This window comes from Leguminivora glycinivorella, chromosome 13 (assembly GCF_023078275.1).
Source record: "Leguminivora glycinivorella isolate SPB_JAAS2020 chromosome 13, LegGlyc_1.1, whole genome shotgun sequence".
In the NCBI taxonomy this organism is placed as follows: Eukaryota; Metazoa; Arthropoda; class Insecta; order Lepidoptera; family Tortricidae; genus Leguminivora; species Leguminivora glycinivorella.
The window spans coordinates 20,845,884-20,866,370 of NC_062983.1; the positions used below are offsets into that span (position 1 = coordinate 20,845,884).

The following is a 20,487-nucleotide window of genomic DNA, read 5'->3' on the forward strand; positions in this document are numbered from 1 at the left end:
GCCCACCCCCTCTCGGTTACCTCACAGTGACCGCCTGTCAAAAACATGAACAGTCGACTTGTCATATTTCACTCATACAAGCATAGTACGCGTTCGCCTACACAAGCTAAGACTGTATGCTAGGAATGCGCCTCTTTCAATATATTTGATCGCCGTGTCCGAGGTGTGGTATAGGTATGTGTGTGGTATATTTTTGAAGTAAAGGAAAATTAGGAAAATTTACACCTCCGGCAGGACTCGAACCTGCAACCTTATGCATCGCCGGTGCAGCCGATTTGACCAACTGAACCACGGAGTTTATATGTGTGCGATTTTTTCTATGCCTTCCCTCAATTCAATGTAATATCGCTCGCAAACGCTTTTGCATGACAGAAAAAATAAGTTTACACCGTGTTTTTTTTTGTTTTCCGTTAAATTCGACACGTTGTTAGGTTCATTATCAGGAACCACCCTGTATATAACTTTTAGTTAAATTCGCAAAAAAAATATTTTCATCGTATTCATACATAATAAATGAATTAATCAGTGTGAGACCCTTAAAGATAACATTCAAGTTAGTGTCAAGTGATTGACGGCACATGTCAAAACAAATAACACTGAGAAGTGGTAAAGGCTGTCACACACATTATTATTATTATTTATTTATTCATAATAAACAATTACACTTATGCAGTACAATTAATGCGCCAAACGGGAATAACCAGTTTGTTGGCGCTGCGCTCAGTTCTAACTTTAATCCTTACTGGTTGATAGGTAACTGTTTACATGTTGTGTCTTATGTGAATACTATTGTTAGTAGAGATAAAGCATGCAAATATGTTAGGACAATATTTTGAACTAAAGTGTTTATAGCTACTAATACCTATTAGTTACATATTTCCTATTAGTTACATGTTTTTAGGATTTACTTCTACTTTTGTCCCAATAACGTCAGGCGTCCCTCAAGGCTCTCATTTGGGACCTTTGCTCTTCAATATTTATATTAACGACATCACCAATCATTTTTCTAACTCTAAAGTATTATTGTATGCAGACGATACAAAGATTTTTTCCTGTATTCAATCAGAAAATGATTGTCACAAACTTCAAAGTGATCTTGATAGATTAAACACGTATTGCTTAAGTAATAACCTTTACCTAAATATCGATAAGTGCTCAGTGATTACCTTTACGCGAAAACCTAGACCTATCCAGTACAAATACACAATAGGACAACAAACCCTTAAACGAGTGAGCGAGGTAAAGGATCTGGGAGTGCATCTTGATAGCGAGCTACAGCTAGTAACTCATGTTGATAAAATAACCTAACCACAAAATTAAAATTTTGAAAAACCCCCGACTGCGATATAGTTGACCGATTTTCATGAAACATGGCTAAGAACACTCCCGACTAACTCAGCTTTCAGACAAAAAAAACTAAATCTAAATCGGTTCACCTGTTCGGGAGCTACGATGCCACAGACAGACACACACACAGACAGACAAACAGACAGACAGACAGACAGACAGACAGACAGACAGACAGACAGACAGACAGACAGACAGACAGACAGACGGACAGACAGACAGACAGACACGTCAAACTTATAACACCCCTTCGTTTTTGCGTCGGGGGTTAATAACAGCTAAAGCGTACAGGATGCTCGGATTCATTATCCGCCAAAGTAAGGATTTTAAAAACCCAAACACTTTGCTACTCTTGTACAATGCATTTGTAAGGTCTAATCTCGAGTACGTATCCACCGTATGGAATCCGTTCTACTCTATACATATAAATGCTTTAGAACGCATACAAAAAAAATTCATTCGTTATCTTAATTACAAATTTAAAGACTATAGTTGCGATCACTTTGAAAGTCTTATGACACGAAGAGAAAAAAAAGATGTAACATTCTTGTATAAATTGTTAAATAATATAATAGATTCTCAGCAACTTGTAGGAAAAATATCATTTCGTTGTCCTAGCTCTCGAACTAGATCTACTAAGCTGTTTTGTATTCCTTTTAGTCGTAAAAGATATGTTCAAAATAAATTCCTAATAAGAGCGTGCAATATTTATAATAATAAATATTCATCTCTGGATATCTTTCATTTAAAGTTCCGGCAATTTGTTACTGCAATGAAAGCATCAGCTAAATGATTACATTACATCTCCTTTAAATGTATACAATAAATAGATAGGTAGGATCCTTCATTTGGTTAATGTCAAACTAGTGTAAGTTATTCTAGAATTAGCAGTTATAGCGCACAAACTACTTATACTGGTTTGTAATTCATTGTTTAATTTCATTGTTTAGTACTATTTCTTTTCTACTTTTTTTTATATCCTTATGTTACATTTATGTAATGTAAACTTAAACATACCTAATCGCATGTTTGTCTCTCAGAGCAAAATTGTATGTACTAACTTTCAGTGGAAACTGTTTTGGCTAATGTGTTAACATATCGTTGTAGACTATAAGAAATTATGTATGCTGTTTGTTTCCCTAATCAATAAAATAAAATAAAAAATAAATAAAAAAATGTTCGATAATTATTTTTATTTTTTTAATAACTCGATAACCGTAAGAGTTAAGACGCTAGTTTCTTAGACAAAATTAATTGTATTTGATCTAAAGAACCTTCCCTTAAAGTTAACGGAATTCAATAAAAACACGGTGTATATGTGTGGTAGTCAAAAATCACGCATTCAGTTTCAAACCTTTGTGATAAAAATAAGTTTTCACCTTAAATGCTTCACAGTAAGAGGATGAATTTACCATGACTAGTGCACCTTTGGTATTTGTCGGTTGCATCCTAAAAGAACTCGGGAGGCCGTTACTCTCAAGTATAACAATCAAACAATTTATATGATTCAATTTGGCACAAATTCTACCGAATGGATTGAACCCTCGTCAAATGTCGGAAGCATTTTACCAATATCAATTACAATTTATCGCTCCATGGATCTACGTAGCAATTTGATGTTTTTTCCTCTATGTAATAAATAGTACCGCACCTTCGCTTCCGTCTAAAGGGTAGGACACAACGTACAGTCCGTACCGTACACTATACCTACTATGGGATATTTTTCAGTAGATATGGTCCGAAAATGATTGCCATTATTATATAGACCGTGTCATTCACGCGCGCTTGATTCGTAATGCCATGTTATTAAAGGTAAAATTTTAACTTGCGCGTCATCTTGGATAACACACGAACTAGGTGTTTATACGCGCCGTGATAGCTCGCGTCGCTTCAAAACTATAATTTTAATAAGCTTCGATTCTATGTGATTATTGTAATGAAGATAAAGAATATCTCATGATACCAGAATGTGTCAGCTTCACGATGTGTCTGCAATTTCAAGTTTATAAAAAGCTTCAATGACCCTTTTAATTAAAGTCGAGACGGGGTTTATATGGTCGAACACGGACAATACTACACTCACCCGTTCGGGCGATTTAGGCTTTGTTCGCCCCAGCATTGCTACAAGCTACAAGCCATTATTAGGGTTATCATAACATAACATCCCTTTGCGTGCGCTACCAGACATAAGATAGTGACTTGATATTTGACAACCCTTAATGGCTGAAAGAGGCAACACGATTAAACCCTGCACCACAGTTGGCAAATCTCGCCTTTGTAAGAAGAGTAAAATTGGCACGTTACTACTGTTATTTAGGTACTGTGTATTTATTTATATCGTCATTTGTTTGTCTCCAGGCGTGAGCAGCGTCGTGTCGTCCACAGTTCGCTACTACCACGCAGCCTGGTGGGGCGCGCCGGTACGGGAACTACATGCAACTCTGTGGGGGTCCTTACCACAGATCCTCGCTTCGCCGCATCTCAGCTTCACCAGGTAGAGCACTATAATAAATTTTAAATCTTCTATTAGGACATCCACGTGAACTTACGACTATTATAGGTACTATAATTGCGTGGAAAATATTCCAATGCTTCACTTTGCATCAGCGGTTCTTACTGTATCCCTATCACTCACCCATTTTAGTAAACGATTGAACGTTTATAAAAGACGTGCATTTATGATCAACAAGTCATGGCATTCATCTATACGCTGGACTAGGTTGATAAACTATATAAATAGTTATATAGGTATATCGTTGAATCTTACTATATATCTAAGATGGTCTATGTTATCAGAAAATATACAGGTATGTAGTTTCCTATCACATAAGTAAACGTTACATTTTCATACTTAACGAAAAAAACCGCGAAAAACGAAATTTTCAAGATCCTCTAATAAAAATAAAACCAACTATTATTTGTTCAAAAGTATAATGATTAATGAAAGAAATCGGCGTGCGAAACCGGAATCAAACTCCATTTAAAACTAGTTTCATCAAATTATATGTGTAAATTAATGGTAGTTTCCGGTGAGTGGAAAATATTTATACTAACAACTACACGGCTATAAATTTTATGAACGTTTTCCATAAATTAGCTATAAAAACACTTTATGAAGGGTTAGGGCTTAGGGCAGGTGTTTCTAAATTCATGTTTTACGTCTGAACAAAACAGCATTGCGTGACTGACCTAAGTCTATCAGGGTATACTAAATATTATAACTAGGAAAAATCGTGAAAAAAAAAGGTTTAAGTTGTTGTCTGCGAATGACCTTGTGATAAAGCTGGTTCCACATACATAACACAAAGTTTTGTACAATTTCTGCTTATAGAAGGTTCATATTATATCTTAGAGCTGTGCCGTAGCATCCGAAACAAGCTAAAGGCTTTTTCGCGCCGCAAGACATGCATCTTATGAGTGTGGACGGTCCCTTATGAGTGTGGATGGTAGCTAATATGCATTCGGGGTCCATGCAATAACTTTAAAGAAAAGTTAGGGAAAGAAATGGCGTGAGGGGCAACAATACAATAAATGACAATAAACAAAGGTTCATTTTGCTTCCTGGAGCCTCGACCTGTAGGTAAAGTTAACTGCTTGTCAACTTAACGACAATAAAAACAGGTCACTCAACCTGTGCAGCCTTTGCAAACAAGACGTAAACAAGCCTTTTTATTTGTTCCGAATTGAGGGTCAAAACCTGAAAGTAGGTGTAATAAACGTTCCAAAAAAGATGCATGTAAAGCTTGTAAAGATATAGGTACCAATCCATAGAGTGCTCACTCCGTACAGATATACTTTTAGGACCAGTTGCATCAACCACATTTGACGGACACATCATCGTCACGCAGCAGACGTCTATATAACTTCCCATACAATAAAATTTTACGAACGCTATAACGGTGACAGACGGTTTTGATGCAACCGGCCCTTAGTCTTCTTCTTATTTGTGTGTCATCTCCATATTCTCCATCAAATCTTCTGTAGCCTACACAACAGTCTACAGGCCCCGTAGCCGAATTTCATTTCTACGGCTGGAAACGAAAACGAAACGCCGCGAAAGGTAGGCTTTGTCGCGCCAATACGCTAGAGCGATAGAGATGGATATCTAATTATCTACTAGCTTTTCATTTCGTGAGCGATGAGCGTTCATTCGTCTACGCACGCGGGCTTGATAGCCGTAGATTTGTGGAAATAATTTATACACGCCAAGCAGTGCCTACTACCTAATCAAGGTCCTAAAATTGGGGCAGCGGTGAGAGGTACTTTATCAGGAATGTGACGGCCCTACTTCCGATAGCCTTCAGCTTCTAGCAAAGCAACGACGCCGTTTAATTATTTCGAATATTAGGGCCTAATAAATCACTATATAAAGACTGTATCGTTAAGTATGAAGACAACTTTAAGTAGCCGTATTTATTTGCTATTATATTTTTTTCTTATAACAAGCCATGGGCTTAATAAGGCACATAATAAGGTACACATTTTGTCCTAGAAACTCGACGTAAAGCATATGGTTTAGACAGTATTGACTTAATCCTCCCGAGTACCAATTACGATTCCGGACAAATGCTACTAGAAAATTCACAAAGTGCGTAAAAGACGATACGATTGCGAAAAAAAATTGTATGGTGCGAACCTCAACGACACATGATCCACAAAGCAGAATATCTGGACATAGTCTAGCCACTGTTATTTAAAAAAAATATAGTTCAGGATCTGTGTATGGCGGCCATTTAGAGAATGTGGCATGGTGCTTACTCTAACTCCGACTTTGATGTCGAATTTGACTATCATACATTGTTTATATCGATCTGGTTTAAGCACTGTTCAAACACCATGAATGTCAATTAGACTTTGGCCTATGGCTAATTTTTAACCGTCGCCTCATATCTCAAGAAGGACGGTTATCAAGTCGTCTGTATGTTTTTTTTTTTATGTTTGTTCCTCGATATCTCCGTCGTTCCTGGACCGATTTTGAAAATTTTTTTTTTGATTGAATGTATATACATACAGATTGGTCCCATTTTTTCTCAGAACCCAGTTCTGATGATGGGATCCTGGAGAAATCGAGGGAACTCCTCAAATCTGAAAGGCATACATATGGTGATTTTTGTGTTATAAAGGAACAGCATGCATTTAGGTACGGAACAGTGACATTTGGTGCAGTGGAACTGCTGATGATGGCCAGAACGGAACTCTTCAAATCTGAACGGCACGCTTATAGTGACTTGGGTATTTTTATACGAACAGCATGCACTTTCGTACAGAACAGTGACATTTGGTGCAGTGGAATTTCTGATGATGGTCAGAACCGAACTCCTCAAATCTGAACGGCACGCTTATAGTGACTTTGGTATTTTTATAAGAACAGCATGCACTTTCGTCCAGAACAGTGACATTTGGTGCAGTGGAACTGCTGATGATGGCCAGAACCAAACTCCTCAAATCTGAACGGCACGCTTATAGTGACTTTGCCATTTTTATAAGAACAGCATGCACTTTCGTCCAGAACAGTGACATTTGGTGCAGTGGAATTTCTGATGATGGTCAGAACCGAACTCCTCAAATCTGAACGGCACGCTTATAGTGACTTTGGTATTTTTATAAGAACATCATGCACTTTCGTTCAGAACAGTGACATTTGGTGCAGTGGAACTGCTGATGATGGCCAGAACCAAACTCCTCAAATCTGAACGGCACGCTTATAGTGACTTTGCCATTTTTATAAGAACAGCATGCACTTTCATCCAGAACAGTGACATTTGGTGCAGTGGAATTTCTGATGATGGTCAGAACCGAACTCCTCAAATCTGAACGGCATACTTATAGTGACTTTGGTATTTTTATAAGAACAGCATGCACTTTCGTCCAGAACAGTGACATTTGGTGCAGTGGAACTGCTGATGATGGCCAGAACCAAACTCCTCAAACCTGAACGGCACACTCATAGTGACTTTGGTATTTTTGTAAGAAAAGCATGCATTTAAGTTCAGAACAGTGACATTTATTTAGTTATGTTTGTTAAGCATATGTTTTGAAGTCAAAGTTTGTCAAGCTTCGATTTCTTATAATATAATCGGATTCATGAGGAATTGAGGAAACTCCTCAAACCTTAACGTTATACGTATATTCATTTGTGTTTCCATGTAATAATTAAAGCATTAAAAGCAGTTTTAAAAAATACTTACACATTTCTACATAATCCAACATTCGCAAGTAGCTTTCACCAGAACCCGAAAGGCGACGGTTTTTTTTTTCTTAAAAATTATTTTATCTGTTTCTCTCATCCTGCTAGCATCAAACATTTACGGCAATCCGGAACGTTGCTCAAAATTGCGTTTTTTTAAATTATATAAATTCGCCGCATTTATATTACAAGTACCCAATTGGAAAAACTATGAAGAGGACTCTTAAAGAATATATTTTGGCAGCATATTAACCTTTGTTTGTTGAAATCGTACAAAGAGTCATTGAAATATTCTCAAATTAAGCCAGATAGGGGTTGTCCGAAATTTATTTGCTAGACCTTAATGAAAGTACCATAAAGTCCCTAAAATAAAAAAAAATATCAGACCTTCTTATATCAAATAGTACTTACCAATACCTTAAGATCATACTCTCGGAACATAATAATACAAAATTATGCACATGTCAACATTTAGACGAGGTTTGTTTTGTCCTTATACTTAACGATACAGTCCTTATAAATAGTATACAACAAAGTCGCTTCCTACTGTTTTTCTGTCCCTATGTAGGCTTAGATCTTTAAATTAAACCAACGCAACTGATTTGGATGCGGATTTTTTTAATAGATACAGTGATTCAAGATCAAGATAGAGAACTACGAAACACAACCAGTAACCTTATCATTCGAAGGATAAGCTAAAAATGCAAATGCACCAACGCCACGGGTATGTGCTAATTAGATTTAGCATCTGTTAAATACTTTAGCACTGATATGTTACATTTTACGTCATAGTCATAGTGTATTACAGCAATTCCCGAAAAGTTTGTACATTACGTCTTCGATTTTGATAAAAATTGGTAGGCTGATAGAGTCCATGATGCCGAGCAAGATCCACTAGGTTTCCCAAAATGCCCTAGGTAGTTTGTATGAAACTTTCCTTTTTTGTTACCGAAAATGTATAGAAATCTGGTATTTCATTTCCTGCAAGCAATGGACTAACAACCTGACACAATACATCAAGAAATGAAGATTCATGTCAACTGCCTGACCCTTTTGGGAACACAGGCGGAAGTTTATGTATTTGTAAAATCTTTCCAATCTCATTGAACTCCGTAATTCCCATTGAAACATTTAACCTACTCACAAGAACTTTACTAGCCTGTAACTGTCAACTTTTTGCTTCTTTCCGATTGGACCAGAAAGCAATCACAGTGCCATTGTACTCGTAACTCGATCGCAATTGTACTTTTATAGCGTGTCATAAGATTTACGATCATTACAATATGAGGTAAATTCCTTAGGGACCGGCCACATCAGAGCGTTGCGTGTCTCGGGGCGCGCAACGGACGTTTGGCGGCGCTTCTTACGTCCTTCCTATACAAAATGTACTGAGGAGACGTTTTTTGAATTACACTCAGGTGGCGTGGCGCGGACGTCCGTTACGCGCCCCGAGACACGCCCATCCCACAATGTCTCAAGTCGAAGGTCTTCGACCAGTGTGTCCTACCTGTAATGACCTACGGTGCCGAGACGTGGGCACTCACGGCTGGATTGGTCCACCAATTCAAAGTCGCTCAACGAGCTATGGAGAGGGCTATGCTCGGGGTATCTCTGAGGGATCACATCAGAAATGATGTGATCCGTCACAGAACCAAAGTTACCGACATAGCTCACCGGATTAGCAAATTGAAGTGGCAGTGGGCTGGTCACGTTAGTCGCAGGACAGACGGTCGGTGGAGCCGAAAGGTTCTTGAGTGGAGACCGCGACTCGGTAAACGTGGTGCAGGACGCCCTGTGACAAGATGGAGTGACGACATCCGCAAGTTGGCTGGTGTTGGCTGGATGAGATTAGCTGAAGATCGGGAGCAGTGGCGTGCATTAGAAGAGGCCTATGTCCAGCAGTGGACGAGGATAGGCTGATAATGATGATGATGATGATGAAATAAATTGTATAACACAAATTCTTTCTAAAGCACAGTTAGAATAAAAAACAATTGTACAATAAATTAGATCCATCATTTACCAGAAAAGTAGATTAGGTTAGAACTGTGACCCCTACACACAACGCGCTGCTACCAGAAAAATAGGTTAGGTTAGGTTAGAACTGTGACCCTTAAACATATGTACTGCTATCAGAAAAGTAGGTTAGGTTAGGTTAGGTTAGAACTGAGATCCCTTCAAAAAAGAATAAAATTAATTCTTGAAATGTTTTATACTGTTTGCTAGTTATATTATACTAATCGTATATCAATAGATAGTTATACCATATAACGGTTATTATAAATAAGTGTTATACGAAATAATGATTATACAAAATAAAAGTAGATATTTTGTGGTTATACCAAATGTTAATTATGTCAAATGAGTGATTATATCCTTTAAATATATACGAAATGTTGTTATATCAAACGTTATTATACCAAAAAAAGTTATACTAATCATTACACACCCGGTCATCACGTGTCCATGACGGGTGCCCTCTATTTCGCCTATCATTAATTCGCATAATTTGAATTCGCATAACAGATTTGGCATAACATAATTGTTCATAACATTGAATAAGCATAATATTAAAAATGCATAATTCTTATTTCGCATAACAATGAATCTGCATAATTGAAATTTGCATACTATTATTTCGTATAACTTTAATTATCCTAAAATGAATTGCCATACTTACTAACTGTATGGAGCAAGCGATTGGATCAATCAGGGGCTGATTTTCCAATTTCGAGCGCTCGATTTTGAGTGTTTAATTTTATACTGTCTCACTTATTAAGCATGAAAAAAATAGGGGTAATTAAGGTACAGCGGGACAACCTCGAGTAGGGGGCAAATGTAACTGGTCAATTTCTTCCATGTTTTATAATGTTTGCATTATTAAAAAAAAATCTGTTTATTTTTAAGAAACATACATGCATTTATGAACTTAACTGCTAATAATATTGTCTTCGGTTACCGCGATAGTTACTCATGAAATAAAACTATGGAAACGGATTAAATCGCGTATAATGAATTTAAAATACATCGCGACGTTTCGAACTCTTTACAGCGTTCGTGGTCAACGGGTGACTGAGGAAAAATTAAAATGTGCAAAAGCTACCAACTTACAAGAAATATTAACGAACCATGACCACAAATAATATAGATTTCTAAGGCAGGTTCACACACTATTAATAAAGCTAGTTATACAATATTCAAAAATTTACCATTACTCTGTTAAAAAAAAAAAAAAAAAAAAAAAACAATTAATCTACACAAAATTGACAAAGAAACAAACTGCAAATGTCTAACACCATACAACACAAATGCCTCACAGCCTTCGTCGTGCTTGTTCCATTATCAGATGTACTACTGGATCCCAAGCCGGTGGTAAAGTAAAGCCATCCTCTCTATTAAAGTTTGGATATTTCTTGATCTCAATGGCCTCTCGCAACATTCTGGGTATATATCGCTTCTCCTTAGCGAGAACCAGAGGCTTGTCAAACTTGTTTTTTTTTAACAGAGTAATGGTAAATTTTTGAATATTGTATAACTAGCTTTATTAATAGTGTGTGAACCTGCCTTAGAAATCTATATTATTTGTGGTCATGGTTCGTTAATATTTCTTGTAAGTGGGTAGCTTTTGCACATTTTAATTTTTCCTCAGTCACCCGTTGACCACGAACGCTGTAAAGAGTTCGAAACGTCGGGATGTATTTTAAATTCATTATACGCGATTTAATCCGTTTCCATAGTTTTATTTTAACTGCTAATCGTAAATTAAAAAGATTATTTGAGTTATGGAGTTTTTATTTTATTTATACATTACTTATTAAGTTTTTTCGTTTTTCATAAGTGTTTTTCAGAAAATAAAGTGTCTACCAGTTATGTAATAGGCGTGTTCAGTGGATACATGTAATAATGGAATAATGGAAATAGTGTAATAATGGAATAAATTGATTATATACAATTGCTTTTTAGTCTATATTCTTACTAAAGAAATTGAAAATGGATAGTATTTAAATAATATTATTTCATCGTTCAGATTTTCGCAGATCGCACGTGCCAATACTGATACCCGAGCAAGCAGAAGATTCCAATATTGAACCACGAGCGTAACGAGTGGTTCAAAAAGTGGAATCTTGAGCGTTGCGAGGGTGTCAAGGCACATTAACCTTCGTACGCCACGTTAAACATTGCCACCGAGTTTGAAACACAAAATTTTTCACCACCCCAACACGAACAAAATACTGGCTGTAAAACATCAAACTAAATCAAATCCATCGATTTCATCAATATTTATTATTCAAAATCATCATTTATAGGTAAAATTCTATCAGCTAGCTTAAGACATCAAGTTAAAATTTGTATGAAATTACTTTTCACTCTTGTGGATAAAATGCAATTTTGCTATCGGTTTTCGAACAGAAAAGTAAGCCGTTACCCGTTAGTGTGATGAAAATATAATTTTCTTGTATGCCATTTAAACATTCTACGAAACAAAGTTATGCTTATTATACTTATACCAATTCATCGTTATAACAATTTACATTATGCGCATTAGCATTATACGAAATCTGTTATGCGAAATAATGATATGCGTATTAAACGTTATGCGTAATAAACGGTATGCCAATTCATATTAGGAGTATTCAGTTATGCGAATTAATATAGACCCGTCCATGACACTTATACTTAGTCCAAAAATATCCGAATACCGTTTGCTAACGTTATTTTACTATTTTTCCATAAAAATATACTATTTTTATAAACTAGCGCTCGCAACCGGACGCCCTTGACGACCCGACGTGTTTTCGCGTCTTGTTTTTTTGAAGTCGTTGAACTGCCACGCCCATCTGACCCTACCGGGTTTAAAAAATGTCGTTCCGCGAAAGTTGTTCATGAAATCCACCTCCTTGCTTCATTCTCCTCAATACTGAGGGTCGTGCATGACACTCGTCTCAGGAAATCTTACCGTGACCACATGACTCCGGTCCGGATGACAGATATCCAGGCCTCTCGATTTCTTGCGACTTCTAAGACATAATTTTGGACCTTGACAAAAAGCAATGTGCTAACTTGGTTGGACCAACGCGTTCAACTTGGGGTTGACCCCCCCTGGAGCCTAGGTTGGCCATACAAATAGACCAACGCGTTACGCGTTCCGCGGAACGCTGGATTTTCTACAATTAACAATTAGCAAAATTTACTCGCTGTCAGTTTTGTGACGACAATTAAGCATAAAATCTGTCTAAAAATGTACTTTTTTCACAGTCTGAATGTAGATTATCGCTTAAAGTTTATATAATTAACAAAAAACAATATTTTTATTGAATTTCATGCTTAATTATCGTCACAAAACTGACAGTGAGTTAATTTTTGTTAACAACTTTCGCTAATTGGGGGGTCCGAAATTCTGAAAATGCTCATATGCTTTTCCAGGTTGTCTCCAGTGGTCCTGGCCATGTGTCCGAAGAATTCGAGGATTAAAATAAAACCATGGAAAAATTAATATATCGCATATAACGAATTTTATAATACACCCCGAAATTTTTAACTCCTTCCAGAGTTCATGGAACGGATCTCTCGTTAGTTATCGCTTAACTCGTTCGCAATCGTGTAGGTCGGTATTGTGTACATTGTTTAATGACATCGAAAGTATTCAATGGGCAATTGTATAATGAATGAACATTGATATTTCCGTTCTCGATGTGTCAACAATCAGTCCATTCTAACCCTTGACTCGACATCACGGAATACATCGGACACAGGTTTTGAACTTTTTTATGCGATAGGAAGCAAACAGTTCGCCTGATTGTAAGCGATCACTGCCGCCCATGGACCCGAAACACCAGAAGGGTTGTAGGTGCGTTGCTGGCATTTAATATGAATGTACGTTGTTCTCTCTTTTCTTGAAGGTTTGAAGGTCGTATAGGTCAACAGTTTAGCACTTTCTACATTTCCTTCAGTCACATTATGGAGCTTTGAACGCTCTCATTTAAAACTTATGTATTTATGAAATTCAACACATTTGTGTCTGGTTCAAGTTTTTAATGCTATTGTATCAGAGTTGCTTTTTGTCGAAGGGACAACTTTTCATCTACTTCAAATCGAATAGTTTTTTTGTGATAACGGTACCAGTAAAATTAAGTTGATATTATTCAAATTTTCTTACGTAACATCATCTCCATGTGAAGATATAGGTTAAATAGGACAAATTAATTTAAACAAACACTATAATCGCCATATTGTGACACAATTCTGATAACTCCCGCTTTTGGAAACTAGCCCGTTACTCATTGACACAAGGTATACATTGTCAAACCTTTATACAAAAAAGGAGACAAGCAAGAATCTAATAACTACAGGCCGATTACCTTAATCCCCATTATTTCAAAAATTCTAGAAAAGGCATTTTACTGTAGACTGAATGACTTTTTAACCAAATATAATATTCTTTGCCCTGAACAATTTGGTTTTCGCAAGGGGAAATCAACATCTATCGCTTGCTTTGACTTGGTTAAGTTTATTACTGAGTGTATTAATGAGAGCGTCCCCGTCATGTCCATCTTTATGGACATGACAAAAGCTTTGACTTTGTCAGTCACTCAAGGCTTTTACTAAAGCTAGAATTATACGGTGTGCGGGGAACAGCACTTAACTGGATAAAGAGTTATTTGGAAAATAGAAAGCAATGCACAGAAATCAGCCAAATAAGGGAAACGAGACATACAATACTAAAGCAATCATACAGGTCATCTTTTAAAACCGTTAGTAAAGGTATTCCACAAGGTAGTATTCTTGGACCTTTGTTATTCGTTCTCTATATTAATGATTTGCCGAAAGCCACTTCGAATAAAAGTATAATGTTTGCAGACGATACAACTTTAGTAATAAAATGTAATGACAAAATTGATTTTGAACGCGACATAAATAATTCTTTAATGGACATTATCTCCTGGATGAAAGAGAATGAACTACAAATAAATATAAGTAAAACTAAATATATGCAATTCTCTTCATATAACTCAAGCGATATTAATATACGTGTAATTAATGATAATGAAGAAGTCGAGAAAGTTGACACCTTTCAATTTTTAGGAATAACTATAGACAACCACTTGAATTGGAAGGAGCATATTGAACAAGTTTGTAAAAACCTTGATAGATTTGTGTTTGCACTAAAAAGGTTACGAAGTACTGTCTCATTTGAAGCTGCACTTACTGCTTATCACGGGTATGTATCGTCCGTTTTACTTTATGGCCTGATACTGTGGGGCAATGCAGTAGATATTGATAAGGTCTTTATAGTCCAGAAAAAGTGTGTCAGAGCCATCTGCAATGCATATATCGACGACTGTTGCGTCCCACTATTTAAAAGTCTGCACATTTTACCCTTGCCATGTCTATATATACGAGAAGTCTGTGTATTTGTCAAGTCGAATCCGCATTATTTTAAAACTCGGATTCAGAACATGGAAAGAAAGACAAGAGTAAGAGTATTGAATGGATTAGCCAAACCGCTTGGGAAAAAGTACATTTATAGACGAAATGCTTTTAACATGTGCATCGAAATTTACACCACATTCCCGAAGAGATAAGACTACTGCAAGGTCCTCTCTTTAAGCGTAAACTGACGAGCTGGTTATTGGACAAATGTTATTATAGTGTTAAGGAATTTATTGAATGTAATGGAACTTTTGTATAATGTATAATGTATAAAGTATTGGTTGATGTTAATTATTGCTGGACTTCATTTTATTGACTTGATTTATTGGTATTGAATGTATTATGTTAGATTATTAATTTAAAAATGTTTTGGTAAATTATGTGTTAGGTTTATATTTAAATCAACATTTGCATGCCTGTATGTGGGCCGAATACACTGATCACAAAATTATGTAACACCAACACAATGTAACTGTATTCTGGCAAATAAATTATTTGATTGATTGATTGATTGATTGATCATAGTAGTTTCTAGATAGTCATGACCTGCGACATACTTATATAGCTTGATATTATAACCGTGTGAACTGGTCTATTAATAGCAGAGGAAATGAGACGACCGCTACTTTATACAAAACGTACCTAGTCCCCATTTTCCTATCTTGATATTGACACTATGGAATAGCAAATTTCGTTACTAGTGCTAGGTAGGGAGACCGAGGTTAGTTGTAACAACAGAGTAGAGTTGTGACAATGACAACGTCGATTTTCGGGAACTTATTAACTATCTGCAAGTTCGCAATAGAGCTCGTTTGCTAGTTTAAAACTTAAAGTATAAAACCAGCGCTGTTGTGACCTTGCTAAATAGTTAATGTTCCCAAAAATCGACGTTGTCACAACTCACCTCTGTCACAATTCACCTCGGTCTCCCCTATGTCATTACTTCACGAGTTCCGAGACGTCTTGCCTTGGGCCGCAGGCGAGGGGCAAGACGCGGGACGAGCGTGAAACATAATATATGTTTTATCAAACCAGTTCAGTGGAAGGAATGAAAGAGATAATACTCAGGTTCTTCGGGCATATCATGCGTTCTAACCAGCACACTCTCCAAAGGAACATTAGCCAACTAGGGTTGTAAAAAAACGGTTTTTTTTTCTTTTTTTTCTGGCTTGAAAAAAAACATGAAAAAAAAACCGTGAAAAAAAACAGTTTTTTTCTGGAGTATGTTTTTTTTCTAAAGTACGAAATCTCAAAATTTGCAAAGTAGTTAATACTTTTATACGGTTTTTTAGACTTAATGTTAACTATTAAAAGAATTTAATCAAATAACTTTAATTTCTGGTCTTATAAAAGTAACATTTACGAAATCTGTAGTTTGTAGTTATCACTATTTACTGTTGGCAACACCACCGCCTCTCCACGCTACACGCCGCATCGGGGATTCCCCAATAAACGTTTGTATACTGAATTAAAATGTACGTTATTGTTATTGAAACACGTTACAACTCACGAAAAACCGTTATTGTCGTATTATTTGTTCATCTGAAAAAAAACCATATTTAGAAAAAAAACCAAGGTGCTCGGTTTTTTTTTTCATAATTCTGAAAAAAAAAACATTTGGTTTTTTTTTCTATTTACAACCCTATGCTTGGCAAAGTCGAAGGCCGACGCTCCAGGGGTGGAATACCGATAAGGCGGGCTGACACCGTGAAGAAAGCTTGTGGTTCCATGCAGATGGCAGTCCGTTTATCCATGAGGGAACGACTGAGAAGGAGAAGGATGAAATAAACAAAAAGTCTAGTGAACAAAAAATACCGGGCCTCGTATCGTATCCCTATCAGGAAATCCTCCTTTTCCCGGCCTCTGATGGAAATGAAATAGTACCTAGTAGTACATATAAGGTACAGCGGAGCAAATCTCTACTGAAGGGCAATTGTAACTAGCCCATTAAAATGGAAAAAAATGTTTTATTAGGGTACCTCTCCTACACGTAAAGTGGAGGCTGCTATTTTTTTTTCATTCTAACCCCAACGTGTGATATATTGTTGGATAGGTATTTAAAAATAAATAAGGGTTTACTGAGATCGTTTTTTGTTAATATTAATATTTTCGGAAATAATCGCTCCTAAAGGAAAAAAAGTGCGTCCCCCCCCCCCTCTAACTTTTGAACCATATGCTTAAAAAATATGAAAAAAATCACAACAGTAGAACATTATAAAGACTTTCTAGGAAAATTGTTTTGAACTTGATAGGTTAAGTAGTTTTTGAGAAAAATACGGAAGACTACGGAACCCTACACTTAGCGTGGCCCGACACGCTCTTGGCCGGTTTTTCCATTATTACACTATGGTTGAGTTACGAGACGAGTCTATGTACGAAGTATTTATAACTAGGTTTTGCCCGCGGCATTGCGTTATAAAGAGACATAAAGTAGCCTATGTCACTTTCCATCCCTTCAACTATCTCCATTTAAAAAATCACGTCAATTCCTCGCTCCGTTTTGCCGTGAAAGACGGACAAACAAACAGACACACACACTTTCCCATTTATAATATTATTAAGTATTAAGTATGGATTATAGCTTTGCCATAATGTGAGCCATCATCATTAACTGTGAAACAAACCTAATTACAAATTCTACTCTGTAATTAGAGGAAAGCTTCTGAAGAGGTTCACACAATCACGGCTAACACAGGTTTTACTCTAAATACTTACCTAAGCTATCTATAAAATGAATTAAAGAAAACTGGCCGTGTAATTAAAAGAGACACGGCACTGTTTATAGCCCGCCCAGACGGTGAGATAAATATGATGCGCTATGATGATGTGCTAACCGTTTTTTGCAGTACTTATCAGCTTGCGGGGGCCAGTGCCTAAGCCTATAATTTTTATTAAAGAAAATTTATTTATTTACTCAGACGCGAAAAGCGTGATGCGTATTATTCTAATTATAGTATTTTCGCCAAACTGTATGACAGTTGAGTCTCACTGTCACTAAAATACCGGTTGAAAACGGTGAATTGCCTATTATTTTCAGTGACAATTTTCTGAATTCGAACGCCGTGAGACTCAAAAATCGGCCCCCTGGTCCAAGAAATTTAATTATGGAAATATGGACCACAGAACCCCACAATTAAAATCAATTTTTCTGTTGGTGGGAGGAGGAACTTTTTATATGTCATGTTTGTTCACTTGAAAACTGACAGATTCATAAATTAAACAAAACGAACAGTCAAAAATCATTTCCATTGTGTTGTCAGTATAACGCATGACAGATTTTTTACCTAAAGTTAGAGACGTAAACTAAATCTGGGCGTGGTTTTCATCAACTTCCCTAAGTTAGCTACAGAAAAAAATACCTCATATAATTACTTGGGTGGGATGTGAGACTTGAACTTACGGCCTCTGGATAAACTAAAGTCGCTTAAGGCACAGTATAATAAAGAGTACTATTGGTCACTCCCGCTCCCCGCTGAAAGTGCCGCCTACCCCCTCTCGGTTACCTCACAGTTACTGTCTGTCAAAAACGCGAACAGACGACCTGTCATATTTCACTCATATACAAGCATAGTACGCGTTCACCTACACGAGCTTAGACTGTGTGCTAGGAACGCTCCGCTTTCATATATTTGATCGCCAGTGTCCGAGGTGTGCTTAAGGCTATGTTTTTTCCACTTTTTCCAAGCTTAAAACCTTAACTTTTGTTCAGAGACATTCCTGCTTGCTATATGTATTTGTGTTTTTTATTACAGAAGCAACCCACATGACGAGCGGCCTCTACGGCTAAGCTCAGAGGAGCCTCTCCAGTTGGGCCCGCCGCCTCGAACGTGCTACCCTCTAGTCGTGATCCTTGCGCTAGACCCGCGCGATACCACTGAGCTACGACCAGATGATACGGTAAACGATACACGGGGCGAATTTTCTTAATTATGATGTCTGACCGTAGGTACCTACCGGCGATTTTCGCGGGTTGCCGATCGGCATCATTGGGTAAACCTGAAAGGAGAATCAACAAGTCAAGAGATCTTTGTGATTCCGAAGACAATATTATTATTGTCTTCGGGTAGCGCGATAGTTACTCATGAAATAAAATTATGATAACGTATTATATCGCGTATAATGAATTTATCAGGCCCCCTAGGACTTGCAAAGCTCTTAGATAAGTGTGACCTCCCACCTCGCGGTCCTTGTCTGGGCATGAAGAGCCTTAAAATACAAAAAAAAACAGGTGTATTAATAGGTCTCGGGAAATTGTATTATAACATTGGATCACTTTGATGAAAAACACTGTATTTTCACTTACACCGTATTTAAAACAAGAACCGATAGTTGCATTGTTTGATTCCCTTCTTTTAATATGTTAGTAAATAATATGATATCAAATACATTATATGATTTTCATGTCCGTGTCGCTACGTGAATGGAGCCCAAACAATAATTATAAATACTTCGGAATCTCTTGTTTCTCATCTTGCTGTTACTAAAACCTAAATTAAACGTTGTTATTCCAGGTAGCGTTGGTGAGCGTGGTACACATTCGCGATGACCAATGCCCGCTGCCAAGCGGCATCATCGCGCAGTATCTAAAACAAGCCAATGGACATCTCTCCTGTCTTAAGGTAACATCGAAAATCTCGATATTTTAGCACAAATTAATTGGCAAAAGATCGAGTGATGCCGAGCGGCAACATCGCGCTGTCTTAAACTTGAACAGGCATCTCTCGACTCAATGTGACACAGATATTCACGATGATCGGGCGATACCGAGCGGCAACTTCGCGCTGTCTTAAACTTGAACAAGCGAACAGGCAGATATCCTCAAGCTAACACAGAATATCTCGATGTTTTAGCACAAGTTCATATTGGCAATGATGTGGCGATGCCAAGTGGCATCATCGCGCATAATCCCGGCAACCTTCAAATCAAGAGTAAACAGGCATCTTCTGGGCGAGCTCACTCCATCGTAGGCCACGTCTTTGCCTTTGGCTAGTCTGTGGCCAAGAGTAAGCCCATTTATAATTTAAAAAAATATATATATCTAGTTTCGTTTTCTTTCAACCCCTTATTTGCCAAGAGTGGCACTGAAGCTTTAGTAGTTTCATGTGTTCTGCCTACCCCTTTATGGAATACAGACGTGATTGTATGTATGTATGTATGTATATATCAAGCAAAACAATGAGCATATTGCCTGTCTCAAGGTAATACATATTGCCTTGGTGTTTTAGCACAGGTTCCTTGCGTATGTATTCCTGGCGATGAGAAAATTGCCCAAATCTCAACAAGGGTGCGGAGAGTTAGGGTTGCCAACAAGCACGGGTAGTTTCATGCGTCCATGGGCTACGGAAACTGATTACTATCGAGAGGGACGTTTGCTTGTTTGCCACCGACGTACATATATATTATACCTATTAAAAAAACATTCGGGTGTTGCCAACCGGCATCATCGCGCAATACCTATCTCAAGCAAGCTAATGTGCATCTGTATCCGTATTAGTGTAAACAATAAGTCAGTAAGTCTTATA

The 20,487-nt window shown here is 37.2% G+C and overlaps 1 protein-coding gene across 1 annotated transcript in view; it reads left to right on the forward strand.

Moving 5' to 3' along the window:
• Positions 1-20,487, forward strand: part of LOC125232325 (cell growth regulator with RING finger domain protein 1-like) — a 114,067-nt gene that overhangs the window by 64,455 nt on the left and 29,125 nt on the right. The window contains exons 3-5 of the mRNA XM_048137952.1: positions 3,706-3,841; positions 18,718-18,862; positions 19,477-19,584. Of these exons, the coding sequence (XP_047993909.1) occupies positions 3,706-3,841; positions 18,718-18,862; positions 19,477-19,584 (389 nt within the window). The remainder of the gene's footprint in view (positions 1-3,705; positions 3,842-18,717; positions 18,863-19,476; positions 19,585-20,487) is intronic.